Source organism: Micromesistius poutassou (assembly GCF_964030765.1).
Source record: "Micromesistius poutassou genome assembly, chromosome: 6".
In the NCBI taxonomy this organism is placed as follows: domain Eukaryota; kingdom Metazoa; phylum Chordata; class Actinopteri; order Gadiformes; family Gadidae; genus Micromesistius; species Micromesistius poutassou.
In genome coordinates this window covers 7,013,990-7,041,914 of record NC_140276.1, presented here as the reverse complement: position 1 = coordinate 7,041,914, position 27,925 = coordinate 7,013,990, and the positions used below count along the sequence as shown (strand labels likewise).

The 27,925-nt window shown below is 44.2% G+C and overlaps 4 protein-coding genes across 5 annotated transcripts in view; 2 read left to right on the top strand and 2 right to left on the bottom strand.

The window, feature by feature from the left end:
- Window positions 1-3,234, top strand: part of mtmr7a (myotubularin related protein 7a) — a 12,612-nt gene extending 9,378 nt beyond the window's left edge. The window contains exons 10-13 of the mRNA XM_084469803.1: window positions 132-332; window positions 677-811; window positions 1,019-1,145; window positions 1,958-3,234. Coding sequence (XP_084325929.1) covers window positions 132-332; window positions 677-811; window positions 1,019-1,145; window positions 1,958-2,290 — 796 coding nt within the window. The 3' untranslated portion in view covers window positions 2,291-3,234. The remainder of the gene's footprint in view (window positions 1-131; window positions 333-676; window positions 812-1,018; window positions 1,146-1,957) is intronic.
- A 701-nt stretch (window positions 3,235-3,935) lies between these two features.
- Window positions 3,936-10,073, top strand: cnot7 (CCR4-NOT transcription complex, subunit 7). Of its 2 annotated transcripts, XM_084468966.1 has the most exons (8): window positions 3,936-4,071; window positions 4,451-4,534; window positions 4,739-4,865; window positions 5,218-5,411; window positions 6,132-6,293; window positions 6,761-6,905; window positions 7,698-7,808; window positions 8,354-10,073. In XM_084468966.1, exons 2-8 carry the CDS (start codon window positions 4,488-4,490, stop codon window positions 8,483-8,485), a joined length of 918 nt encoding a protein of 305 aa, XP_084325092.1. In that variant the 5' UTR covers window positions 3,936-4,071; window positions 4,451-4,487; the 3' UTR covers window positions 8,486-10,073. The 2 variants fall into 2 exon arrangements, with proteins under 2 accessions (XP_084325092.1, XP_084325093.1); XM_084468967.1 differs by lacking the exon at window positions 4,451-4,534.
- Window positions 10,074-11,682: 1,609 nt separating this feature from the next.
- zdhhc2 (zDHHC palmitoyltransferase 2) lies at window positions 11,683-24,406 on the bottom strand (the record flags this gene model as incomplete). The annotated part of the gene is made up of 13 exons (XM_084469456.1): window positions 11,683-11,723; window positions 11,812-11,924; window positions 12,039-12,128; window positions 12,951-13,077; window positions 14,899-15,031; window positions 15,227-15,265; window positions 15,396-15,516; window positions 16,410-16,442; window positions 16,742-16,811; window positions 17,350-17,470; window positions 18,664-18,758; window positions 20,360-20,386; window positions 24,280-24,406. 13 exons carry the CDS (start codon window positions 24,404-24,406, stop codon window positions 11,683-11,685), a joined length of 1,137 nt encoding a protein of 378 aa, XP_084325582.1.
- A 1,886-nt stretch (window positions 24,407-26,292) lies between these two features.
- micu3b (mitochondrial calcium uptake 3b) overlaps window positions 26,293-27,925 on the bottom strand; it is a gene marked incomplete at its 5' end in the record, with an annotated part of 20,756 nt that continues 19,123 nt past the window's right edge. The window contains 2 exons of the mRNA XM_084469132.1: window positions 26,293-26,451; window positions 27,337-27,405. Of these exons, the coding sequence (XP_084325258.1) occupies window positions 27,337-27,405 (69 nt within the window). The 3' untranslated portion in view covers window positions 26,293-26,451. The remainder of the gene's footprint in view (window positions 26,452-27,336; window positions 27,406-27,925) is intronic.

Here is a 27,925-nt window from a genome sequence, read left to right as displayed (position 1 = left end):
TCTCTCTCTCTCTCTCTCTCTCTCTCTCTCTCTCTCTCTCTCTCTCTCTCTCTCTCTCTCTCTCTCTCTCTCTCTCTCTCTCTCTCTCTCTCTCTCTCTCTCTCTCTCTCTCTCTCCCTCCCTCGTCCCAGGTGTAACCACCTGGACGGGGACTCCAAGGAGGTGTCCCCAGTGATGGACCAGTTCCTGGAGTGTGTGTGGCAGCTGACGGAGCAGTTCCCCTGCGCCTTCGAGTTCAACGAGCGGCTCCTCATCGCCGTCCACCACCACATGTACGCCTGCCAGTATGGCAACTTCGTCGGGAACAACCAGCGCGAGAGGCAACAGCTGGGGTGAGCCTGCGTCGCCACGGCAACCGTGTCGTATGGGTTCCAGCTTTGTTCTCGGGTCGGGTCGAGACCCAGCGGTTGAAGTCGTGGGACTCAAACAGAAGCCACTATTAAGTCATTGATTAAACCAGCACCTTTTTTTTTTGATAAATGTAATTAATGCGTGCAGGCAAAGTTGACCATCTTGGTCAGGGATGACCTACTGTAGGACTACGGACATTGGTGTTGGGTCCCCCAATGTCAAACAATACCCACTCGACCCACTAGGCCTGTTTATTGGGTTGCTCACGCTCTCTTCTTATGGCTCTTGTTTCTTGTGCCCTGACCTGATTCTGCTCTCTTGATAGCCTACGAGATAAAACACACTCCCTCTGGAAGCACCTGTGGGACAATAGGGGTGACTACATCAACCCACTTTACAGAACCGACAACTGCCAGAGCCAAGGAGTCCTCCGTCCCTCTACCGCCCCCTACTGTTTCAAGTAAGTTACAACAATGCCTTTTTTCATTCAAATTGTTTGAAATGCCCTGCTATTTTTGATAACCGAATCTAGAACGATTACCTCTAAGACAATGCCGACGTATAATCCACTGAAGCTAATCCCTGAAATAAGTGTGAGAGATGCTAGTATTGAAGGAGGAGACGAGATTCATCGGAGAGGTTAACTTAAAATCCTCCATGTCTTCAGGTTCTGGAGTGGTTTGTATAACCGCTTCGACCGGGGAATGCACCCGCGCCAGTCGGTGGAAGACTACCTGATGGCTGTCCGTGAGGAGACGGTGCAGCTGGAGGAACAGCTGGCATCACACAAAGAGGTGAGAGGCCAGAGCCAGGATGCAGTGTTTCCCATACATAGACCAATGTGTGGCGCAGCGCCACAGATTCAACAACGAGCGCCACAAATTGATTCCGCTTTTTTTTTTTAAGTATAAATATCTCACGCTCTCACAACAAATGTCACGCCAAAAAAAGAAAAATACCCGTTAGATCTCTCGTTGCTTCGGACAAGCGCTAAATTGCTGCGGCTGTCACCCCCCCCCAACTCCGCCAACCCGTACCAACCCTTCCCCCCATCAACAATCCCGTCCACCCGCAATCCAACTCCACCCCCCCACCCTGTTATAATGTAAGCATTATGAGATTCTACAGTCTCACTCCGGCCAAAAACCAAAAGTTGCCAACCCTGCAGGGGGGCACCACACATTGCTACCTGGTCTGTGGGAAACACTGAGGATGGATCCTAAGCTACTCTCCGTCAGTGTTTTGAAGCCGTTGTAGGGCTCGCTCAGAGAATCCTACAGACGTTGGGGATTTGAACCCAGAACCTTTTAGAACTGGAACTCCAATAACTTAACAGGAGGACAATAGCCGTCAGGGGATCAAACCATCGTAACGGTCTCCCATGGCCTCACTAAAATACCTCTGTTAGCAGTTGAATTTGTCAAACAGACTCTCCACGAAGCTAGGAGAGACGATTATGATGTTTTAATCAACCAAAGCGGTATTGTTCTTTAACCCCACTAGACAATCCTGCCCCATCACTATACCTTTCTCCCAAGCGATATCAGCGGTTTAATATTTATTTGTGGCTGATTTTTTTTTTTTTTTTTTTTAACCCTTTCAACAGCAAATTGAAAAGCTGGAAAACAAACCAGAATGGAACGGCGAGGCGGAGGACGGGTCCTGCTTGGCCTGGGCCCTGGCCCCTGGGGGCTTCGTGCCGCAGGCCAACACGCCGCAGGACTACAGCGGGGGGTTCATCGCCAGCAGCCCCTGTCAGCAGAGGTCCCCCGTGGACAACCTGGTCTTCACGTCGCCCCAGAGCCAAACCTCGGAGGCTGACCTCTCCGTCAGCAGTGAGCAGGAGTCTGGCATCGCCGACGTGAGCTTTAACTCTCAGCTCAGCGAGGAGGGCACCAGAGAGCCCGACCCCGACGACGCTGCCTACTCTGCTGCCTGAAGAAAATGTTGTTTTAAGAGTGGGGCAGACGTTCAATGGATGCGCAAGCTAGCAGCTGCCTAGGGGCCCTCGAAACAAAGTATATTGATGATTGTTGATGCTTAATGTTTATTTTGCTATTGATTATATTGGCATTTAAATGTCTGTCCTGTGTTGAACGGCCCTGTACAGGGTTGCTTTTGGTGTCCAATGTTGGTTTATACAATATACTGATGTTAATATTGCATTTATTTAATCAGGGCTTGATCAAAGTACCATAATTGTTATGGGCTAATAATAAAAGGGAGAACTTAATACAATTGTAAGCAATGATCAAAAGTTTGGGGCAGATATTTCAAGCCCAGCACTTTACCTTAAGTACGCTCAATGGCAATTAATAGGTCCTGCCTGCAGTTTAACTATTTCTGAAGAGTGTGTTTTAAGACTGAAGCCATATGTTGAACGGTAAAATAAAAAGGGAAACTAACGTACCTGAATACTTACTGAACCTACCTATTTGAATGTTAAACACACTGTATTAATCATTTCGACACTGTGTAATCAATAGTGTATAATGTAATTATATAATCTGGTATCTGTATTATTACATGTGCTGTTACATTGCTAAATCCACAAAAGGGTTTTGGTCCAATTTACTCAAGATTATTCAAATCCTTGCTCATGTTAATAACTAGGGCTTCTTAAAGCTGGATGATCAGGCAAAGTACAGGTGATCACACTTATTGACCTGCTACAGAACAACCAAAAGCCTGTTGGAGGAAGAAAGAGGTCCATGTGGTGACAAGACTGCTGATAAACATTAAACATTCGTTTTTATGTTTTGATTTCTTTTAATTTACAATTGTGCAATTTCTTGCACCATTGTCATCTTGGAATCCTTGATGTCGTTGCTCCTGGCAAAACCAAAGGTTTGTCTTAATGTTTGGGAAGTTTGGAAAACTATATTAAAGCACACCCATATATGTAAGTTGCAACAACGACTGTTGTATTTCACCAATTCAGTTTTGAACTAGTTCATGTTCGGTTCATTAACAGTTTTTTTAGAAACCGAAGAAAAACTGTTGGAGTATTCTGTGCTTATCTTTTAAAATTAATCCTCTCCATTACTACAATCTCAAATTGTTGTGGATATTATTTGTACACCTGTTTCATTCATCACAACTAAGGCAGTAACTCTATTTAATAAACATGTAATCTGGACCTAAGCATCAATTCAGAAAGTCACAAAATCTAGTTCAAGTTCAAGTTCTTTAGTTAAAAATATGTTACGTTCAGTTCAAAGTTCATAGAAAAATGAACTTGTTCAATGAACTAGATCTTTTGAACTAGTTCATGCACAACACTGCCCTTAATCACCATTACAGTCTCAAAGGGCTTAACAGGCCAACTATTTATGACACCCCCCTTACCCAAGAAAAATCTTGTTATGTACGTTAACCAACAGGCTTATAATTGTGTTCTTTTTTTGCCTTGATTGAACCAAATATATAGTCAGAGATACGAACACAAATACAAAATGATTCTGACGTCGTCCATGCTGTACGCCTTAATGTAAATAATAAGTGGGCGGAAACATTCTTACGCAGGCCTGGGACGCTCACGTCATGACGCTGTCACGTACTAGGTTCTGGTCTATGATGGCAGCTCTAGGCTGATATCGATACAACACTGAATGTAACTATTTAAAAAAGTTAGTAAACGCCCCTGATAAAACAAAGTAGGTGACATTTGAAGGTTTTTAGTGGTATTAGAATAAACATACCCGCCCAGTCTGGGGAACGGTAAGTTCACTTAGCCGTAGTAAGCTTTTTAATGCCACATAGAGGCGAGGAAGTGGCACCGACTTTGTGCTCCCGGTGTGCTGCTGCTGCTGCTGCTGCTGCTGCTGCTGCTGCTGCCACTGCTGCCACTTTGCTATTTGCATGTTTTGCACATTCATACGATCGTTGCCGAGCTAGACAACCGCTTAAGCGATGACACACGTCTGAATGACCGATCCATTCGCCAATTCACATCTAAATGTTTCTTGAGCAAAGCTAATTGCTACCTACCACCTAGCTGCACATTGTCAATGATATGGCGAAGAGCTAACGTCTTGGAAGCCCACTGGGTGTCTGACAGGCTCTGACAATACCCTGAAACGATCCTTTGACATCATAGGCTGACGACTGCTTGAACATCTCCTATTTGATATAATATGGTCGTCGGATACAGGTTGCCCCACTGGAAGGAAGACGTTTTAAAGTTAAGTGAGCTCATCGTTTAGAGGGGGCACTTAAACCCTGTGAACTGATGCTAAGAGGAGGTGGGTTACATTTGCTGCAATTGACACTGCAGTGACATGTAGGCCTGCCGTCCTTTTGAGTTGCAATATCAACTGTCAGTATTTTCTCGGGGTCAAAACTTGAGCTCCAAGTTGTCCCTTTGTGCTTAATGCTTTGTATGTAGAAGTGGCACTATGCCCGCTGCTACTGTGGATCACAGCCAAAGAATATGTGAGGTTTGGGCCATCAACCTGGATGAGGAACTGAAGAGGATCCGACATGTTATTCGAAAGTACAACTACATTGCAATGGTGAGGCATGCCTCTCTCCTCAAAGCATGTAGAACGGTCCTTAAGAACCACTTAAGACACATCGGTAATAATGTAAAATATCAATAGCATACATGATTAATAATGTTTTCCTCAACTGTCAATGCTGTTCAAATGTACATTGTGCATCAACATTTCTGTTACTCATATTGTGCACATGGATAGATTATTTGTTTACTTTTGTATCTCTTTAATTCTTAATGCTGTCCCGTAAAGTCTAGGATAAAAAAAGTAATTATCTCTTATCTTGTTATCCTTTTCAATGAATAATCAACAGAGATCAGATTGTACGGGTCGTCACACGTGATGCATTGTAATATTTTGTGTGAATTAGGACACAGAGTTTCCGGGTGTAGTCGCCAGGCCCATCGGGGAGTTCCGCAGCAACGCGGACTACCAGTACCAGTTGCTGCGTTGCAACGTTGACCTTCTCAAGATCATCCAGCTAGGGCTGACCTTCATGAACGAGGAGGGAGAGTATCCACCTGGGACGTCCACGTGGCAGTTCAACTTTAAGTTCAACCTTACGTAGGAGCTCATTTTTATCCCTCTCTCTGTTTGGTCGTTTTTTTCAGTTGAGTCTCTTATTATTTTCCTTGTGTAACCATGAGAAGTTTATTTTGGAAGCTCCTGCATTTAGAAAGGTGGAATATGGTAATTGTCCATCTGCTTGTCAAGCCGAAATAATGAATAAAATATTGTGTGGCAATGAAAAGTTGTAGAAAACCCGTCGCTTGTTGTAGAATAGCAACTCCGTGGGATAAGTGATCTCAAAAGCAATGAATGCATTAGCTGGTATCTGATGCGTATTGGTTAATTAAAATAATGCAATGTAGTCATTGAAGCTTTGTGGCCTTTCTGGGCCTAAATCTAGAAAAGTAACTAACCATCATAGGCTTATAGAAATACTTTGTGCCAAATATGACTTTTTAACAAATAATTCATACACAGCCTTTTGACAATATATGAAAATGGTGCTTAACTGTTGGTCAAATGTGAAAAAAAAAAAAACACTTCAGAATATCAAACTAGTTACATTTAGAAAGGCTTTTATAGACTATCATAGCATTTACAGAAAACAGTATTCTGCTTCATTCATCGTCATTATATAAGTGTTATTTTCTGAAATTATACCAGTTCTCAAATGTTCTGTGCCGGTTACATACCGCCATCATAATGACTCCCTTTCCCAGAATGCACTTGTCGTGACCCACCCCTTTCTCCCCCATGCGTTCATTCTGTCCCCAGAGAGGACATGTATGCCCAGGACTCCATCGAGCTCCTGACCACGTCGGGCATTCAGTTCAAGAAGCACGAGGACGATGGCATCGACACGCTGTACTTCGCCGAGCTGCTGATGACCTCCGGGGTGGTGCTCTGTGAGGGGGTCAAATGGCTGTCCTTCCACAGGTACGTTCCCTCTCCCAAAGACCCCCTTGCAGTTCGCTATTTCGTGAATGATACCATTTTGTGTCGGCGTTGTGGGATTTCCACTGTCGGTGGTCAGATTTCAGGATAAATGTGTTGGTTGTTTGCCTTTCTTTTTTAAAGGTTAAGTGTTGACCATTAAGTCCAGTGGCCAGTTGATGCATCAATAGAGTTTAAAGCAGGATATTAAGGAGGTCCATGCGTTTGGGTATCCAGTCATTATGCACACGGCCGCCCTCCCTCTCCCTGGTCAGCACAGTCCATCATCTGTATGATGCCCTATAAGTGGCACCCGGCACATCTGAGTGTATGGAAGCTACGTTGTTTAGCAACTGCTGTTAGCATATTGATCATCAATTGGTGATTGTTGGCTATACGAGAAACAGACCACTTATGATGACCTTTTAAAAGACACAGTGTGTGTGTGTGTGTGTGTGTGTGTGTTTCAGTGGCTATGACTTTGGATACCTGATCAAGTTGCTCTCTAATGCTAAACTGCCTGAGGAGGAGGTGGATTTCTTTGAGATCCTCCGCTTATACTTCCCGGTCATTTACGACGTGAAGTACCTCATGAAGAGTTGCAAAAACCTTAAGGTAATGCATCCATCAAAACATTCTGAATGAGCAGAGCTTTCAGCCTCGCGCTTAGGTGAATCCACTTCACGTCGTCATGATAAATTGAGCTTCGCGTTCGCATTGAATGTAGGCCTTGATCCTGTAACCGGAACAGAGGTTAACCAGGAGGTAGCCAGGTGGTTCTGAGGGTAGTGTGGCTATCACCAAGCGTTGGCTGTTTAGAAGGAGACAGGTGATAAATCGGGTCTCAAGTGGTTTAATGGAGACCCTAATGTGATTGGCTGAAGTTTGGGTTCCTGGGATTAACGACCCGTTATCTCATCTGAAGTGTGGTAAATATTGATTGGCTACTGGAAATCAGGCAATCATTCTCAAAAAGACAGACGGTAGTTACCAGACGGTAACCAGGTAGTAACCATGTGGTAACTAGGAGGTAACCAGGTGGTTACTTGAAGGTAACCAGATATTAACCAGATACTTAGCGAATGGTAACCAGGTTAGAAACCAAGAGGTACCAAATAGTAACTAAATGGTCGCCAGTATAGTACCCAGGAGCTAGCCATATATTAACCAGGTGGTAACTAGGAGCTAACATGATGAAACTAGGACGTCACCAGACAGTAATCGCGTGGTAACCTGAAGGTAATCAGATAGTAACATGATAGTAACCCAGGAGGGAACCCGACAGTGAGCAGGTAGTAACATAATGAACCCAGGAGGGAACCCGACAGTGAGCAGACGGTAACCAGACGGTGAGCAGGTGGTAACCGGACGGTGAGCAGCAGGTGACCGGTGGGTGTGGTTCGGCAGGGAGGCCTGCAGGAGGTGGCAGAGCAGCTGGACCTGGAGCGCATCGGCCCCCAGCACCAGGCGGGCTCCGACTCCCTGCTCACAGGCATGGCCTTCTTCAAGATGAGAGAGGTAGGGGGGAGGGGGGGGCGGCTCTGTATCCGTCCTCTTCAAAACGCATGCAGGGTGCACTGGGTGAATTCTGAATTGACCACGTTTAAAACCACAGTCCAGCTCCTTATATTAGTCTTGGCTGAATTTGTTTGATGCTGAGATGAAATATGATGGTAAGTCTGATAGTCCGGTGCCACGGTTTGGTGCTGAAAACCTCAGATCGGTTTTGGTTCAAGAGGAAGCCAGTGATGCTCGCAGGGAAAGCAAACTGAGGGCTTTGTGTGTGTGTGTGTGTGGGTGTGTGAGAGAGCTATGTGACAAATAAGTCATCTACAAAATAACAACATTTTAAACCCTTTATTGAATGTATGCTTTTTTTGCCCTCATGTTTAAGACATAAATACATATTTTAATACACAGAATTATTATTCCATAAAAAAAAGATTTGATTGTGATGACGATAATTTGCCTCTCCCACTGTCCACAAGTCAAGGGGGGGGGGGGGGTCGTCTGGGTGGGGGGGAAATCCCTCTCCTGTTGCCTCACCTTTGACTTTTTCCTAGATGTTCTTTGAGGATCATATCGACGACGCTAAATACTGTGGTCACCTGTACGGCCTGGGCACTGGCTCCGCCTACGTTCAGAACGGAACAGGCAATGCTTACGAAGAAGAGGCCAACAAACAGCAGTCATGACATCACGTTGGAACCTCTCCCCCCCTCTCCCCCCCCCGCACCCCCCGCACCCCCCTCCCCCCCACCCTCGTCAACGGATCGTCCCTCCAATCAGAGCGGAGTACCATCGCTACCGGGTCATTCTGGAAGCTGAAAAGCAGACTTATTCTCGAACCGCTGTCACCTCCTATGCTCGGCTCATTGTAGAGGAACTGCAAGAATGGCAGACAACGAGGAAAGGGAAATCGAGAGCGGCGCGCAGGGAGGGCTGGCGGCCGGCGAGTCGAGTTAAATGTAATGTTTAACTCTGTGTGTGGGGTCAGAGTGGAGCGACAAACAAACAGGATTTTAGTTCTCCTAAAATGTTCTGTAGACATTTTGCACTTTAAAAAATACTAACCAGATCCTGATTTTATATGGAAAGCTGAAATAGTTTCTGGTGTCATCTTTGTTGCCTTTTTGCTCCCATTTTACACGTGACTTATTATCTTAATCTTGAAGCTATCTTGTTTTCTTTATTTGGTCTTTCCACCACAAAGCTCAGCCTTAGCATTGGCTCTATGCTCATGTTTAGCTTTAATTTATTCCATCAGGTCCTGAGCCGCTTGCATTGATTAACTGACCCAACGGTAACGACAGTTTTTGAGTGAACGCGTAGAGTAGTTGCCCATTTATCGGACGTTTAGAGTCTCAAGTTATAACCCTCTAGTATAGCAAAGCGATATGGGGTACTTAATTCAAAGTGTGTTTACATGTGCGTATGACTTTGTGATATTTGCAAGTATTGTGATAGCCTACAATACTTTTTCTGTGTGGGATCGCAATAACCAGGCTCTGAACTCAAATCCTAAGAGATCAACAGACATGGACTGTTATTTTTTTCTATTGTGTGTTGATTGGGTTTCATTAGCACATTTTCTGGTTGATTATCGTTTGTTTCAACTGACATGAATAGTTGTGACCAGAGGAGAGACTTGAACACTTTATCGTTAAACACAGCTAGTGGTAAAAAAAAGAATCCCTTTTCCACAAGGTCACCTTGTGCATCAACATTTAGAGGACTTTGACCCATTTTCATTTTTAATTGAAATGAAGGTTTTCTAGAATTTTAGCATAGTAATAAGAGAGTGACTTTTACTCATCAGAGAGAGAGAGGGAGAGAGATGGAAAAGGAGATGACCTTTTAATCTGCCTCTTAAAGCACCTTGGACGCTCAGTGGGATACATTCAACGTTGTAGCTCTGGTCACTGAATGACACGTTCTTTTGTGCTGTTTGTTTATGTACTGCTCCACAGTCAACCCATGCTGCTTGGAACCTGCTGCATGATACGAGACGTTTGAATAAATGTTGTTGAGACTATTTGGAGCTTCCATGGACATTGATTGAAGTGTGTGTGTGTGTGTGTGTGTGTGTGTGTGTCACAACCTGTTGACCATCAGTGTTAGGATATGGAAATGTATTCACTTGATATATATTTTTTCCTCATCACATCTTTTACAATATGTAAAAGATTTTTCTTTTTTAAATATGCAATACTTAAATAAATATGGTTTTGTAAATAAAGGCATGGAATTTTTATAACACTAAACATTCTGGATTGGTTTGGAGTTCTTGTGTTATGTTTTGCTCTATGCACACCATATATCATATATATATAAAAAGCAATTCTGTGAGAGATGGAGAATATGACCGCATTTTATTTTCACTTTGTAAGCCAGCACAACTGAGCGTTCATAAACCTAAAAATTAGGTCGTCCCAAGTCAGTTTGATAGAAAAATATAGACACCATACAGCATTTCAAAACAGGCAAGTACTTATCACAGGAAAACTAGTTTAATAACTATTTAATTGAAATGACCTGTGTGAGAAAAGAAATGGCCATACAGTACAAATTTAACAAAGCACCCATAGCAACCTTTCTTTATTTCTGCAATACATTCAGTAAATGTCCTTTTTTTCACAATCCGATAAACCTAAAATACTCATTGCAACTCCTGCCTCCACTGTAAATACATTTGTGGAAAAATCAATCATTTGGAACCGCTTATGAGCGATTCCTGGCCGGAGTGACGCGTCTGGGTGAAAACAGACCAGAGAACATTATCTGGCAGTGTGTGGTGGAAGCTATGCCAGACCTACATGCACTATCTGGCATAGGGAAGCCTACTGCCGTTATACAGAGACATACAAATTAACAGTGTGTTTGTGACAGGGCAACACTCACAGCCCTCACTCATACAGTCACATAAAACCCAAGCAGTCAGACAACGGAGCCCTTGGTTCATAGATTCACTAAACAGCTTCACACACTCATCACAAGCAAGAGAGAAATAAAAACATTGTTCTGCATACAGATCAATACAGCAAAGCATTTTGATTTCACTGAGATCAAGCATGCACAGGGTTCATTGTTACAACACTTTGCATGTAGATGATGTGGTTGGGGAGGGGGGACCCCATCCCAGATTTTTTTTAACACTCAAAAAATGCAGATGAAACTACACTGACAAAAAGGCCTTCCTGGTTCTCAACTAGAGACTCCCATAAAACCCATATGTCACCGTAATCGTTAATGTGCAATGTTTCACGAAACCAAAATGTATCATTCATTTCTGCCATTAAGCTCTTGCATGAAAAATCAAAGAAACAGGGGGTCTAGATTGACCCAGCGATGAGAGACAACCCTTTAAACTGTTGAGCATACATGGTGTTATCAAAAGCAGCTTAACCAGACTAATATTCATATTATACAAAGTGCAAAACCGCAGTCATTACAATACTGTGCTTAACAAATTAACAAACTCAAAAGTCTTGTATTCTGGAATGCAGTTCCTGTCACTTTGTTCTCGGCAGGAACTCAATGTAACCTGTTTGTATCCTTTGTTGTTCACTAGTTGACTCTTATAAGAGGTCTCCGGGTTTGGTCTATTGTTGTTATTGTTGTGATTGTGGTTTTCTGCATATTCTGCGTTGATGATGTAAACCTTGTCAGAAGCAGACGGCTGTATGCGTTATGAACGACGACGGACGTCGCGTCACGCCACATCACGTCCTGATAGGCACACGCACGACTGGGGAAGGAAAGCATTAACTGATCGGATCAAAAACACACTGAACATGTTTAGCTTAAACATCTATAATAGAGCGAAAACTGAATACAACTGAACGTAGGATACTTACGTTTAGGGTTAAACGTGTTGATTCTTAATGGAAGCCTACGCCTCGTGTTCTATTATCATTATAGGGTTGCTGGTACCTGCAGGAAGACACAGGTTAAGTCAAATCCGCCGTTCTCTTCTTTTAAGATGTGACACAAATAAGCAAGAATGGGAACGGCCGTTTACCGTTCCTCTCTCTGTCCTCCGCACTTTCACTCTCTACCCACGAGGGGGTGCTGCTGAGCAGGCGACTCTGAGACTCCCTCAGTGGCTTGGCTGGAAACTGGATTTCCGTTGCACTGTGAACATGAACCAAGCAAAAGGATAAAGTAAAGAAGAAAACTTCCATAACAAGACGAAAAAAATGTGTGTCGCTCCCTCTAAGTATTCAAACTAAATCGTGGAAGACTCACATCTTGTTAGTGTTGTGGCCTTCAGGGGAACAGGGCTGCTCTGCGTCCTGGTTCACCAGACAGGTGGGGAAGGAGCAACCATCTCCTAGACTTGAGTCACGAGGGAAACCTTACATTACAATGTAGGTCAAATGACTGACCGCTGATGGCGTCAGAATCATGTCTGTTCAGTATTAAACAATCATTCACAACACAGGGCCACGATTATTGTGTTGACGCTATTCACGTCTTTTATGTAACGGAAGTCTTTTTCGGGATTCGGGATTAAAAAAGTAAGCTGTTAAAGTGATGTTAATTTCCAATGATAATTATGTGGGGTGAAGGGTTGCCGTGATTTGCAACGTTTTTTTGGGTCACTCCGCCCAAAACACAAATAAAAGTAATCTCACTACAGTGAAACTTGGCAGCCCTGCCTATAAAAATACAAATTAGTTTTAAAGAGTAAGCTACATGCTTAAAAACCTCAATAAAAAAACGTCAGTTGCTCTGCTTGAAAAAGACCAAGGTGAGACGCTAGAGGAGATGTAGTAGTTCATAGGCCTGGGCGATATGGCTGAAAGACATATCACGATATAACTCGATCATATTGATCGATATTGATAACTATTGATAATTTGAATGACCTAAAAAGACTAGGAATTACCACGCTGGATTTAAACACTTCTGTTTAACACTTAACATGACCTTCCACCGTTCTTCATTGATCAACACTCCAATGTCGATACAACAATGAAAAACACTCAAATATTGTAAATAAGTATGGAACCGTGTTTGTGTAACAAACCCAGCTGCTAGATTCAGTGGTCCGGTCTCTTATCGATATATATATTGAACGTGTTTTATATTGATATTGATCAAAAGTCTATCATGATACGATAATTTATTGTTTTATTGCCCAGGCCTAGTTCATACCTGGAGAAGACAGGAAGCAGCCAGTATCTTCTCTCGTCACCGAACACCTGGCGGAAGTTCTTGCTGAAGCCCAGACCGAAGCCGTTCTTGTCGGTTCCGTGACGGAAGGCCGGGCCGCGCACCGCCTCTGAGAGAGACACACACACGCCAGCTTTGCTTACTTTACGTTTGCCTTGAAATAATACTACATTTACATTTACATTTAGGGCATTTAGCAGACGCTTTTATCCAAAGCGACTTACAATAAGTACATTTGTCATAAGAAGTGAAACAATATATCGCCGTTGTCGGTACAGTAAAGATGTTCATAGAACCAAGTGCAAGTACTAACAATCGCCAGGCCAACCCATTCCCCGTATACAGCAGTGAGAGCTAGCTACTGCAGATGCTACACAACTAAGTACTATGAATGAATACAACGTGCATTAAGTGCGTTCAGTAAGTGCCAGGACGTACAACAGAAAATAGTACAACAGACAAATAAAGGGACTGAATGGCTATGCAGAGTCTAGGTGAACTCCCATTGAATGTCTTTCAAATGTTTTCCGGTGTGATTCATGCCTGTGTTAGGCCCCCTGGATAGCCTTTGCTTGAGGGGTGCAATGCAATGTAAATAAACGTGTCTTGCTTTGCCTTGAACTTTTTATTGACTGGACACTTATATTGATATTCACGATGAAAATGAACATCAAGCGCACCACAGTCCTGTGGTAACTAGTATCGCATGGCACTTCAATTGCCATGGTTAGGGGTTCAAATCTCAACTTGGGCCACCCAATCATTTTAGCACTCATGTGAGGGCGATGAAAGCCTGACTGCTTCTCTCTATAATCCTTCACCTGTCATCTTCATGATGTGATATGACAACTAATTATGTTATCACATCACATTTTGATGAATTTGATTATATTTTAAAGCTACAGTAGTTGGTGGACGCCGCTATAAGGCTCGATTGCTATTCCTGTGAGGGCATCGTAGCCCAGGCTAGCGCAGCAGCAGGGGGCTAGCATATAGCAAGGGGGCTAACATGGCAGTGTCTTATTACTAAGCTGCTTAGCATCATGGCATTACAGTGTAAAGCACCCCCTGGATTATCCACTCTTCCAATCAAAGACAAAGTGATCCACTGTGTCCACATAATGAGAGAGCTATGTTTAATGATGTAGTCTTTATTAAATCAGGGCATTGATAAGGGCTTCAGTTAGATGCTTCTAACCCAGAGGAGGCTGGTTCGATCCCCGGCTCCTCCTAGCTTGAGTGTCGTGTCTCTGAACAAGACGCCTCACCCTAATCGCTCCTGACGAGCTGACTGTCGCCCTGCGTGGTGGACTCCACCGTGAATGTGTACATGAATGAATGGGTGAATGTCAGTCAACACTGTAAAGCGCTTTGGATAAAAGCGCTATATAAATGAGGACCATATAACTGTTTAGTATTTTACTATTTAGTCTGCCTACCTCACAGATGCTCGTGACCAAAGACATAACACATGGAGACACAATGTCGCTAAGAAGCAGGTAAGGGTAAGGGGATCTTGTTCAAGGATGCCTACAGCGAGACTAGGGGTTCGAACCCAGAACCTTTCGATGTGGTGGGGATGCTGTAAGCAGTATTGGAGCATAATCATCTAGACTTGTGTTAAAGGTGCAGTGTGCATAATTGAGTGGCATCTAGTGGAACAGTATTGGCATAAATGGAACACAATTTTATATTACAATATATTATATAAGATTGTTTTTGTGAGTGATAATCCCATAAGAATAAACTGTTTCAGCTGGTTGCAATCTGACATCTCGCCACTAGATGCCACTAAATCATACATACTGCACCTTTAAGCCACTTTGACATGGCATTGTGTACAAACTGGAGAGCAAACACACACACACACACACACACACACACACACACACACACACACACACACACACACACACACACCCCTACCCACCCAGTGTAGATCTGTTCTTGCAGACCAGCCAGCAGTGGTAGGCGAACAGAGAGGCCAGGCTGACTGAGAACATGGAGGACGCAAAGAACAGGAACATGATGTGGAACTTGGCTTGCGTGTCCGGAAGTCCGTTCTGGAGAGGTCAAAGGTCGCAAAACGACAACCAACGGGTCAACACTCAGAACAGACCGAAGTACCCCACAATTGGTTAGTGAGTTAGTGAGTCTAGCTAGTGAATTGAATTGATTTACTCTACAACCAACTAGTCTTCTTATTAATGAATTGTTAATGCTGTTTTAGTGCTACTCATCAGCTGATTGGCTCATACCAGGTATTCTTTCAGACGATCATGCGCTCTACCTTCAGCCTTGCAAAGCAAAAACATAAATAATCAAAGTATTCAATTTATCATTTGCTGAAGGACAATGTAGGATTTGCCACTAAACGCCACAGACGGCGGGTGCAGGCCCATGAATACTACACTGCGATGTACTCACGGTCCAGAATCGGATGAAGTATTGAAGATCTGTGGCAGTGATAAAGAGGCAGTAGAGTAAGGAGTAGGCCAGGAAGAGCATGAAATACTTATAGTTGGAGAATCCAACGCAGTTGTTTACCCTGCAGCCAGGACAGAAATCGAATTGTTCAGGTTAATAAGGATCCAACGATCAATCAATCTTTCCATCAGTCTATCTATCTGTCTGTGTACCTCTCTACATAGTATATCTGTATATATATATATATATATGTCTCCATGTTCACTGTTCATCGTCTACATTAGTGATGGGTCGTTTGCGACCGAATCAGTTCGAATGAACGACTCTTTAACAAGAACGAACCGACCTGATTCAGTTCTCTCTCGTTCGTCTCGTTCGTATCATTCGCTCTCCGGGACTCGACTCCCAGACCCGCCCACTAGTCTGACACTGACTCGTGAGTCACTGTTCGTTCACTGACTGTGTTAAGTGGTGAAGAGCGGGCCCGGGCAGCAACATCCCCATTCCGAACATGAAGCACTCCTCAGCTGAAAGGAACTCAGTTAATGTTGTCTTGATTGATGACCGTTTGCACCATTGCACGATCGTGATTCGTTTGAGAATGAGAACGAGGGAGGAGCTGAGTCTGACCGACTCGGCTGAGAACCGTGCACTCCATGATTCACCGCTACCGGAAACCCGACTGAAAGAACGGACGAACGAACGATTCTTCTTGGCGAACTGACCGACGCGAACTGAATCAAGGAAACAAATCATGAAATCCAACACTAGTGTACATTACGTGTTTGTCATTTCAATGATTGAGGCATTGTTCCAACCCAAGGCTCTTTGCGATCACCTGATGTCATCATGTCACCATCAACAATCTGTTATCAATACAGGAGTCTTCTTATACACCTTACCCGGAAACCTGACCGCAGTCAAAGAGAGCCGAGAATCCACCTTATGCTAGCCCCTGCTACAAGTAGCCCTAGCCACTCTATTTCCCCAATGATAAAAGAGCCTCACGCCTACCAGGGACAATGGTGATCCATCTTCAGAATACATCTGCAACACAGAACAACAAAACACAGCACGGGTCACTGAGTCCAATGTGTAAATGTGTGTGTGTGTGTGTGTGTGTGTGTGTGTGTGTGTGTGTGTGTGTGTGTGTGTGTGTGTGTGTGTAAGTATACGCGTATATGCGTGCGTGTGTGTATGTGTGTGTGTGTGTGTGTGTGTGTGTGGGTGTCTGCATGTGTGTACGTGTGTGCGTTCGGTGTGTGTGTGTGTGTGTGTGTGTGTACGTGTGTGTGTTCGGTGTGTGTGTGTGTGTGTGTGTGTGTGTGTGTGCGGAGAAGCCATACTTATCACAGACTGAGCAGTGATGGCATCGATCAGGCTTCAGCAGCTGACAGCGGTCGCAGAAGCGGATGGCTGTGAAGAGACAACGATAAATTCACCGCCACACAACAACACAACAACACAACAACACACAACACACCACACAACACACCACACAGCACCATCGGTAGCAGACTGGCCGACTGAGGCCCAGTCTGTTCCCTGACCAGCAGGCAGAATGGGGAGACAGACTGGCTTGGCTTCTATCTGAATGTACTGTAAATATTCGACTAATTGTTTGTCCTTTTAACCGGATTCTTAAAGCGGATTATTTTAACCAAAGTGACTTAAAAAGGGATATGGTTTGAATTACCAGAAGGTTTTAGGCATTTTGCTCAGAGATGCCCACAAGTTAAGATTGTGGTCATTGGGGATTGAACCCAGAACCTTTAAGGCTGGGAGTCCATCCAACACGTCCCCTACTACTACACACTACCCCTACTCAGAGAGGGAGTATACCGGAGCCGGCGGGGGGGGGGCCCTGTTCCGTCTCCCTGAACGCGGGGGTTAGGGGTCTTATCTGGGCACAGCAGCAGCAGCAGCTGAGGGGATCCCCTAAAGCTCCTGGTACCTCCAGAGTTGGTGCGGGTGTAGATGGGCAGGTCCTTGGCCAGCCGTCTCAGGATCTCCTGCTGAGACTCGCCCCGGTCTGCGCGCTCCAGCAGCTCTTTGTCCGAGTAGGACAGGTGGAACTGAATGCGGGGCACGGGGGGAAGAAGGATATTACACGTAAACAGTTTTTACAAAGCTGGACAAAAAGAATGAGCAAAAAAAAAAAAACACTTTTTCTGTTCTACAGCTGTTTTTTTGTATACCGTCTGTGGATGCATGTTGAAACTCGCTGAACGGGAGTGTTACAGCGTCGGAGGCTGGGAACCTCATCGATCTGATCTAATTTAATATGCATTCACCGGATGCACGTACTGGCTGGGGAAGAGCCTGTGGAGCTGGTTGCCTTCGCTAAGCTAATTCAAGCTGTGTATTGTTGCAAAAGACAGACATACAGACAGACAGAGAGACAGAGAGAGAGAGAGGGAGAGAGAGAGAGAGAGAGAGAGAGAGAGAGAGAGAGAGAGAGAGAGAGAGAGAGAGAGAGAGAGAGAGAGAGAGCGAGAGAGATAGATAGTCAGCTGGATAGATACTGACAGACAGACATATAGACCGGCAGTGATACACAGCATCTTGGACCCAGGGGACATTGTAAGGAATAGTTCTTCCTCTGTGGTCTCCATGTGGGCTCTGGTTTCATCCACATGAGCTAGACACACGGGCCCACGTACCACACACACACTGGCTCTGTGGCAAGACGCCATAGAGCCACCTGCTCTATTGACCCCGGCACACACTAGCCTCCATCGCAGTTCATAGAAGTGAGAGCTAAACACTTACATCAAGAAGTGAAAGCTAAACACTTCAATGTGTTCAAATCTCATCGTGTCACGGTGATGCTGTTGTGTTTCATTTGATGCCACGGGGTGTGTGTGTGTGTGTGTTCAGCCGTGGAAGCACAAATCAAATGAAGTTGAAATTGCTTAGGTCATTTTGGTTCCTGGAAGGGGGGGGTGTCTCGCTGAAGACGTAATGGGTGCTCACCAAGCCAGGGCGCTGGGCCAGCTGCGGTCGGGCTTCTACTGCCACTAGAGCCGGCCTCCCAGTTCTTTAACTATGAGTCAGGGCTGGGGACCGGAAAAGGGACGCGATCCAGGCTGGATCGTGGCCTGACAATTTCAGGATCCATCGGCACACTCGAAAGAAAACTCTCAGAGTTTTGTTCACACACTGAAATTGTCTTTAAGGTCCCAAGGGGGGAGAAAAGGGGCCTACATGGTGGCTTGTGATCGCACTATGCCCCACCCTCCCCCTTAGGCCGCCTGGGTACACTCACCTCCTTCAGGGGGTTCATGGGACTGGTGAAGATGGTCTGCCAGTAGGCCCACACGAACATGATGAAGGTCACATGGTAGGCCAGCAGGTATATGACTGAAAGCAGAGGCAGATGATGTCTTAGTATACTACCCTGGAAATCCAGAGTTCTCGCAAGAGCACAATTTGAATTTGCTCAGCGAGTCACTCTGGAAACAAGCAATATACTCACTCCCCGATTCCCCTGGCCCAGAATATTAACCAATCACATCGGTGTATCTGATATAGGCGGGGCCAAAAGCGTTGCTGTTTTACCGACCGGATACGGCAAGAGTCTTATCTATTGGTTAGCTCCGCTGGTCTGGATACGTCACCCCTTGTATTTTTCTGATTGGTCGTAGTGTTATCCAATTGCGTTGCAGTGATATTTTCAAATGCATGCTTGGTGCCGCCCCTCGAGTCAGGCCGTTTTCATCACTCGTTGCCAGACCCTACAGCTTTCTAGACGTGGGTCTGGATTTCCAGGCTAGTAGTATAATGCTACGATCAGACAACCACGCTAGTCTCCTAGGATCCCCACGATGAGCTGGGAGCTTTGTGCGTTCTGGGGAGGAGCTCAGCTGGAAACAACGCACTCATCACTTGCTACAATAGTGGCCAATCTGAGCCTACTTGGACAATAAAGCCGTCCTAGGCTTAGATTAGAAAACAGTTGTGGAATCTAGATACTTATCTTGTGTAAACAGGCAAACAAACAATCTTCTAACCACAATTGGCACTGAGTTAAAATGTGTGTGTCCAGAATATTACACAGCGATATACAGTATACGTGTATGTATGTATGTATGTACCGGTATTTATTTATGCATTCAATATAATAGCAGTAATGCACTGATGATGACAGTACCTGAGGTCAGTAGGTGAATGTCCTTTATAACTAATGGGTTCTGAGTGTACAATTAGCATTAGCATATAGCTTGGGAAGGCAAGCACAATATTGGACGAGCATGCTTCCAGTATTATAAGTGATTCATAATGAGCACTTTATACCGTGTGGCAAGGGGCAGTTTACGTTCAGCACTGAAGCTAAGTGTTGCTAAACTATCTTCCACAAAACACCAGTACACTGTCCAGTGTTTCCCCCAGGAAATGTCTTAGTCAAGGTGGTCGCTGCCCGGAGCGAGGAGGCGAACATTTTGGGGGTATTTCGCTCAAAGACGCCAATCCGCACTAATGAAATAAACAACTGTTTACTTGAATACAAATGGATCTTCTTATTTGTGGCACAGCTGACAAGAAGCATTCGCGCATGCTCTCCGGCGTGGCTGTACGTAGAACCACCGGATGCCTCAGTTTCAATTCCATTCAAAAAGCATTATTGGCACGACTATTGTTGTAAACAGTATTACCAATGCATTATTTATCTATATTTTTTGTGCCTGATGGAAGTATGTTTTCTTTCCCTACAAGAGTTTTGTACTTTGTTTATGCATAGTAATTAAAAATAATAATAATTATATATATATATATATATATATATATTTTTTCAATACATTGGTAGTCAAGGCGGGGCCCTAGTGTTGTTAAGGCGGCCGCCTTAACCATACAGCGCTGGGGGAAACACTGGTGTCTGAAGAGCCCGTTGGCCCCATTGAGGGCCAATAGGTTGAAAGACCAATGCACAAAGTCAATCTCCTGTCTCCCGGCCAAACACTTACTCTTCTCTCCGATGTCGTCGATAGACTCTGGAGGAAAAAGAGAAATAACATATTAAAGACAACTTATCTTCATCCCTGTTGAAAAGGTGACATTTGATGAAATTCATCTTCTTCTGTGGTTGGCGAGGTTGACTCCATATCGCTCTCTCTCTCTCTCTCTCTCTCTCTCTCTCTCTCTCTCTCTCTCTCTCTCTCTCTCTCTCTCTCTCTCTCTCTCTCTCTCTCTCTCTCTCTCTCTCTCTCTCTCTCTCTCTCACTCACTCACCTGGCAAACAGTTCAGTTCCTCCGTTAAATAAATAAATGGGGTTTAAGGGGTTTTCACTCAGACTTCAACTCTATAGGCTCACTATTCCACAAGACAATATAATGGAATGAAGACAGTGTCTTAGAGTTTCTTTACCTTGGCATGTTTTAAGGTTGTTATGAATAGCTTCAAAAAACTATTTAAAGATCAGTTCCCATGCAACACTGATCTTGCATTTCTACGACTACAAATTCCCTTCTAATGACTTTTATCTTGCGTGAGTCACTATTGACAAACTCCTGCCAAAGTCTACACTTAATATATACACTGTGTGATTTACAAAAAAAAAATATATTCACAAAAACAGATTTTCAACTTAGATACAAAGGCATAATAGATAAGTTGCTGCTGTAGGCGGCCATTGTCAACGTCAGTGTGCACAGCTCGGCTGATCAAACAGCCGGGTTTGTCAATGCGTGTCTCTGCCGTTGATAATATTAAAAGGTTTCACATGCGTAACGTATCGCTGCTGTAATCCCCTGAACACCTGGGGACACATTTTTACCTTCATCTCGGGAGTGATTAAAGAGGCAAAACACGGCTATAAACACAAACAGCGTGCAGCAACAGCACATAATGCTATAGCCTGCATAATCTATGTATGTGTACGGGAATGCTGACAGTGGGCCAGACACACAGACTGAAACATGCCCTGGACACAAAGCTATATGACTGCTCCCAGCCTCTCGCTGTTTCTCCCCTGCTCTCCCTCACACTGTTATCAGTTTAGCAGAATAGCTTCTCAATTGTCTCAGGATAAGGTTAGGAAACGCCTCTAGGAAGTTAGATGGACTCTTAGCGTTGCATAGGAAGGAATCTGTCTGTAAATCAGCCGCAAAAGGGGGGCTTGGGGGCTAGAATGCAGCATGAATAGATACACGCACACACCATACACATATAGACACAGATAGATACACACACATACACCAGACACACACACACACAGCTACACACACACACACACACACACACACAAACACCACACAGACACACACAAACACCAGACAGACAGACACACACACACACACACACACATACACACACACACACACACACACACACACACACAGCAGGAAGGAAGGAAGTAAAGGTGAACCAAGGACCCTAATCAAGGCATGCAGCCAAAGGACACACACACACACACACACACACACACACACACACACACACACACACACACGGCTGCAGAGTGGCTGAACTCGTACTTCTCCCTGTGAAACTCACGATGGCTCCTCACACCTGGCCTGGGGTACAGTAAAGGTCATGCCCATGGATTTATGATTCTACCTGTTTCATACAGGCTAATCAGGCAGATCTCTGACCACACTGTGCAGCTGGACAACCGTCCCACTGCACCTCCTGCTCTCAAGCTGGGGGCCCCATCCTCCATCCATGAGGAATCATCTCTCGATGCCAAGAACTAGGCCTGGGCGATATGGCTGAAAGACATATCACGATATAACTTGATCATATTGATCGATATTGATAACTATTGAAAATTTTAATGACCTAAAAAGATTAGGAATTACCAGGCTGGATTTAAACACTTCTGTTTAACACTTAATATGACCTTCCACTCTTATTCATTGATAAATACTCTAATGTCGATACAACAATGAAAAACACTCAAATATTGTAAATAAGTATGGAACCGTGTTTGTGTAACAAACCCAGCTGCTAGATTCGGTGGTCCAGTCTCTTATCGATATATATTGAACATGTTTTATATTGATATTGATCAAAAGTCTATCGCGATACGATCATTTATTGTTTCATTGCCCAGGCCTACCAAGAACACAACTTTTTAAAATAATTAGAAAACACCTTAAAACTGACAGTTGTTTTCCCGTCGTGACAAGTTGTTATTTATGCCAAACCTGGAGCAACACGAATGCCCTCAGGCTCGCGCAAAGTCCACGTTTGATGAGGTAGGATCTCATCTCAAAGGCACAACTTGAAAAAAATGTTTTTAGAAATGATTAAACTATTTCTTTGTGGCTTTTTAGATGCTTTTCCTTTGCCCCACTTTGAGAAAGCAGATCAATCCCACAACATTCCCCCAACCCCCCCCTTAAAAACAGACCGTCTCGTGTTCCTAGTTGCTATCCGTTTGCCGACGAACTCAACCAGGCACCACCCGGGTTCCCGGCCTGATTCAGAGTGCTTTTACACGGTGGTAAATGGGTCAAGTGGAGACTGGCGGAGTGAATTCACTGAGTCAGACAAAAGGGATTAACCCAGCGCCACCGTGTGTATCAGCTGATCATACTTCCACACAATTATCCCTCTATTATGCTGCCATGACGCCGGCCATGGCTGCCTCCGGGCCCCTCCCGTCCCGTCCCGTCACATACCGCTGCCGACACATGTGATGTTTGTCACCAGTCAGGCACAGGCACACTTCTCATCATCAACGGTTGGTGATGAGAAAAACATCAAAACATTATTTTAAAAATACAGCTTGGTTGTCATAACTACTAAATAACAGTGTCAATGTTGTGAGCTGGTGGTCTGCAGGTCCGTTGTGTATATGAACTGCGTAGAATGAAGCGTAGACCAAATAACAAGACAGCCTTAAGTCTGGAAACCTTCACCCCAATTATATGCTTCACTCTGGATATACGTGAATCCTCACGTATCGGAATCGGAATGTCTTATTGCCATGATAGCGTTGACATAATGAAAGGTCTGTGTGTGTGAAAGCTTACTTGGCAGTACAACTCGTTCTGTTTCTGATATATAGTACAGATATGGAGATTCCGTCTGTTGGGGTTTCAACTGGTGTTGTGTTTTATGTAAAGCCTCACGACCATAACCAAGAGAGGTCCATTTGTCTCAGACGGCTGTGGAACAACAGTGTCCATTTCGATCCCCTTTGACAGACGAAAGAGGATGTTTTATATTTTCCCCTCTGTGATCTGACGGCCAGCCAAATGGACCACATGTAGGGCTGCTGCTGCTGCTGCTGTCCTGGCTCAGACATGCTGAAACCTCCATTACTCATTCCCCAGGTCAATCAGTGCGTTCTGCCACGCCATTTAACTGCTATAGTCAACTGAAAGACAGCTGAACCCCATGTCTAAAACCTCTAAGTCCCACCATGCAGATGGAGCACAAATATGGCCTATAGTCTTATCCAATTAAGTGTGCAGCTATGGTTCGAAAGGGTTTTAATGGCATGGATTCATGCTGAGGTTTGTATAATACTATTACTATTTTAAGATCATTGTCATGCCTTTAAAATAGGAATGTTGATTACAGTCAGTCAATGATTGCTAGTATCCCTCCCTTAAAACACATGACTGCGTGTATGTAGACATTATCTCAATTCATTCAGGTAATCCATGACTAACTGCCGTGGACACACACAGTCATTCAGCAGGAGTCATGAGTCTCCCGGGTGCAATGTTATTGTCATGTGCCTGACATTGTCAACACTGCGTAAATATGGTAGTGCCCCGAAATCCACCCAGACTGCTGGCTACCAAACCTGTTAAAACCCCCAAACAAGACTAAACACAACCAGCACCTGCATTGGGTGTTAAAATCTATAAAATACTACACACTATTGCAGGTTACTCACCTCGTTCTGACCAAAAAAAAACGAGTTCTTACCTATGCAAAGCTCTAGCACATAGGCGTAGTACGACCACGCCACTATCAGCACGATGAACACAACCGGGATCCAGTACAAAACTCTTTGGCAGCCCCGTTTGACACTACGCGAGCCAGACGGTGCCATGATCGAGCCGCATGCCACTGGTCACGGTACGATGAGGCGGTGTTACTGCAGCGTCGCTCCCGGTCGTTGCGTGCGATAGAACGGCCAGAGGATCAGAGTCATCGTGGTGCGCTGGTACCGCCTGCCTGTGCCACCGACGCGGGGTTGGGGAGCTGGCCGTTGTGTTTCTCTCGCCTCAATGAGAGGGAATCTTGGGCAGCGCCACCCCTTCTTCACAAGTTGCCATGACGTCCGTGGGATGCTGCAAAGCCTTTTCCTCTCTTCTTTTTTTTGTATTTTTACTCAATCCGCGGTGTGTGTCTGGTGATCAATGGCAGGATTTCAGCAAATCTCTGACGTAGGCCTACTTTGTATTAATTTTGTACTTTCACTGATTGTTACTTTGTAAATTATTTATGAAAATAAATGAGGGCTCTTCTAGGCTGAATTCCCCACCGTTTCCTGGGGAGATCACAATTGTTCTGTCAGACAGAGACTGCGGTGTAGTAGGATTCGGCTAATTAAGGAATTGATAATTAGGCCTATTCATCCGTTCCTTTTCTCAAAACTAGAGTTCCTTGTCTATATTTGTTGGGATAACCTGTGTGTGTGTGTGTGTGTGTGTGTGTGTGTGTGTGTGTGTGTGTGTGTGTGTGTGTGTGTGTGTGTGTGTGTGTGTGTGTGTGTGTGTGTGTGTGTGTGTGTGTGTGTGTGTGTGTGTGCGTGCGTGCGTGCGTGCGTGCGTGCGTGTGTGTGTGTGTGTGTGTGTGTGTGTGCGTGCGCGCGTGCGTGTGCATGTGACATACGAGTATGAGAATATGAATTAGAAATAGCAAAAAACACAAATACGTATATATAATCATCCAAATCTGTTTATTGTAGATAGTATATTAAATACTCTTACTCTTTTGACATTAATGTAACGAATGTAATGTAATGAAAATAAATATAATAAATAAATAAATAAATAAATAAGACTAGTTTAATTTCATCATTTAAGACCTACCTGACCATATTATATGAATAACCCTACGAAATCAGATACAAATCTGACCTGTAACAGACTTCTAGTATTCAGCAGTGTTCTTTTAAAGGGATTCTTTCAACACTCAAAACAGGTTGACGTATTCAATTGTTCTGCTTTTAAAATTTAAACTGTTCAAGCTCAGTGCCCACATAATGGTCGACTATTCATTTATGGCTTTAGGGTTTTTGCATATCTCCTAGAGAACTCATGCACGCTAGCTTTATAAAAATAGCTCCCTGCTAAATCCAGTAACATCTTCTACATCCTACCACGTATTTACCATTGCAAGCATTAAAGGAGAAGAGCCACAGACCCAGCCCTGTCACACATCCCTGGAGTCCTTTTGTAAAAAGTGTGCTGCTAGTCTTTGGGAGCAGAGAGGGGGGGTGGGGGGGGGAGTCGGGAAGGGGTAAGGGAGAGATGGAAGGAAGGATGGAAGGAAGGAGGGATGGGGAAAGAAGGGAGAAAAGGAGGATGCACTGCCCCTGTTTAAACTGATCTTTAAATGGAGCCAAGCTCAGGAAAAAAAGTATGTTAGCAATGGACACCTTACTGCACAGAGAAAGCCAGAAGTTAGGCAGCCGAGAGCCACGAGAGCTTCTGTGTGGCATTAGCAGTAAGCAGCTAACAAACACAGAGACCGCGCTGTAGCATTAAGGGGAAGTAGCTAACAAACACAAAGCACTGCAATGTAGCATTAGCAACAAGCAGCTAACAAATCAGTGTCACATGTTTGTAATGTGTGCACAATGTGTACACCTGTAGTACCTACTTTTGGAAAGTCTCTTCTGGCTCACATGTATGTTTTATATTTAAAATGTAGGCTTTATCATTAAAGCTGAAGCAATATTCTCTATAAAATATCCTCTTTTTTTTTTTTGAAAGACACTTGATGAAGACACTGCACGGAGGCGCACTGAGACGCTGTGTTTTCCGCATCCTGTTGGAACGGCTTCCAGCTTCCTCCTCTCCTCTTCAGGGCCACTGGACAGGCCGTCGCGTCTGTAGAGCTACTGTAACGTTGTGCTGAAATGTGACCCTGTAGACAGAACAGAGACACAACTATTGTTGTGGATGTGGATGGTGTCTGTTGTAGAACAGTCATTTTGCTACAGGAGTACCCATTTCAGACACACCCCTGCAAACTATTGCTTTCGAGGCTAAATTAAAAAAAAAGGTGCACAGTAAAATAAGGGCTGGTATTGATATTGGAACCTAGAGAACAGGCATACATAATATTATTATTATTTAATATAATAAGTAATAGAAAAATGTATATGATATATATAAATAAATAATATTTCTTTAGTCTGCTATACTATACTATACTATACCAACTGATGATGTGTCTAAGTGCATCAATAGATGTATATTAAACTACCAGTAAAATAGGAACACAACTGCAGGAATATATTTGCCAAATAAACTTATTCAGAATCCCCTCAACTACTGACTAATTATAAACAATATAAAATATCTGTGTTCCCTTTCAAATTATACGAAAACAATACAAACATTTGATCCTATTTATACGCATGGTTTGAAAAACCGATATAAACATCCACTTGTGATCCCGAGGTTGTTCCAGTTTGAACTCAGGGGACAATCAGGGCCCCTGTCTGGGGGCCGCAGGGTCTTTGAAACGTTTATCCGCTTTAAAACGGAACTGCTGCTGCTCAAGGAAGCAGGCTTAAGCTGGTGTCTGGTGGCTGTTGATCAGTGTTAATATTACAGTGTAACCCAATGCCTGGGGCCGCCCGGCCGGCCGGAGGAGCCTCTGAGAACCAGGAGCCCAGTGTGGGGGCCCATGCCTGGTCAGCTCCCCATGCATCCGGTGACATTGTTTTAACTTAAATGGTAAAAAAACGTCAATACAAATCAATCGCCCTAATCTGGCCGAGAGCAAATATATGAAGAGAGTTACCTATTTTCCAGAAAGTTCCTTCTTCATGCAGGACTTGAAGTTGGTGAACTTTTCCTCGACTCGGATGCCCTGTTGGTATGGGTGTGTGTGTGTGTGTGTGTGTGTGTGTGTGTGTGTGTGTGTGTGTGTGTGTGTGTGTGTGTGTGTGTGTGTTGTAAGGGAGAAAGAGAGAATGGAGAGAAAGACAGAGTAGGTTTGTCACCTGTGGGAGTCACGGTCCACTAGATGGCAGCATTATTTAACATAACCATGCCACCACCACCTCACAGGTGACAGACTGTGGTTTCATTAGCAGACGAGACAGAGGGAACCAGCCATCTTAATATAGAGCGATGCACTAGGATATTACCAAAACAAGGATATTCTTGGCTCTTACAAAAAAAAATAGCAAACCGACTATGTTTGTAGACATTGTCGTACTCTTGGACAAAACATGCTTTTAAAAATTGGTAATGCTTCATTAATTACTGCCCCCCTCCACCATCCAACTAGCTTATCTGTACTCAGCGTTCATCGACTTTGCTTGTTTGTCCCCGCAGGACACCGTAGATGTAGTCCCCCCTGACACACCATGAGTTAGCAGAGCAGA

What these genes read in the sequence shown, in the direction of transcription:
- cnot7 (XM_084468966.1), top strand. Translation starts at nt 4,488, where the DNA reads ATGGTCGTCGGATACAGGTTGCCCCACTGGAAGGAAGACGTTTTAAA. An exon ending in AGTACAACTACATTGCAATG is followed by an intron (nt 4,866 to 5,217) that starts GTGAGGCATGCC and finishes TGTGTGAATTAG; the next exon opens with GACACAGAGTTTCCGGGTGT. An exon ending in CCTTCTTCAAGATGAGAGAG is followed by an intron (nt 7,809 to 8,353) that starts GTAGGGGGGAGG and finishes ACTTTTTCCTAG; the next exon opens with ATGTTCTTTGAGGATCATAT.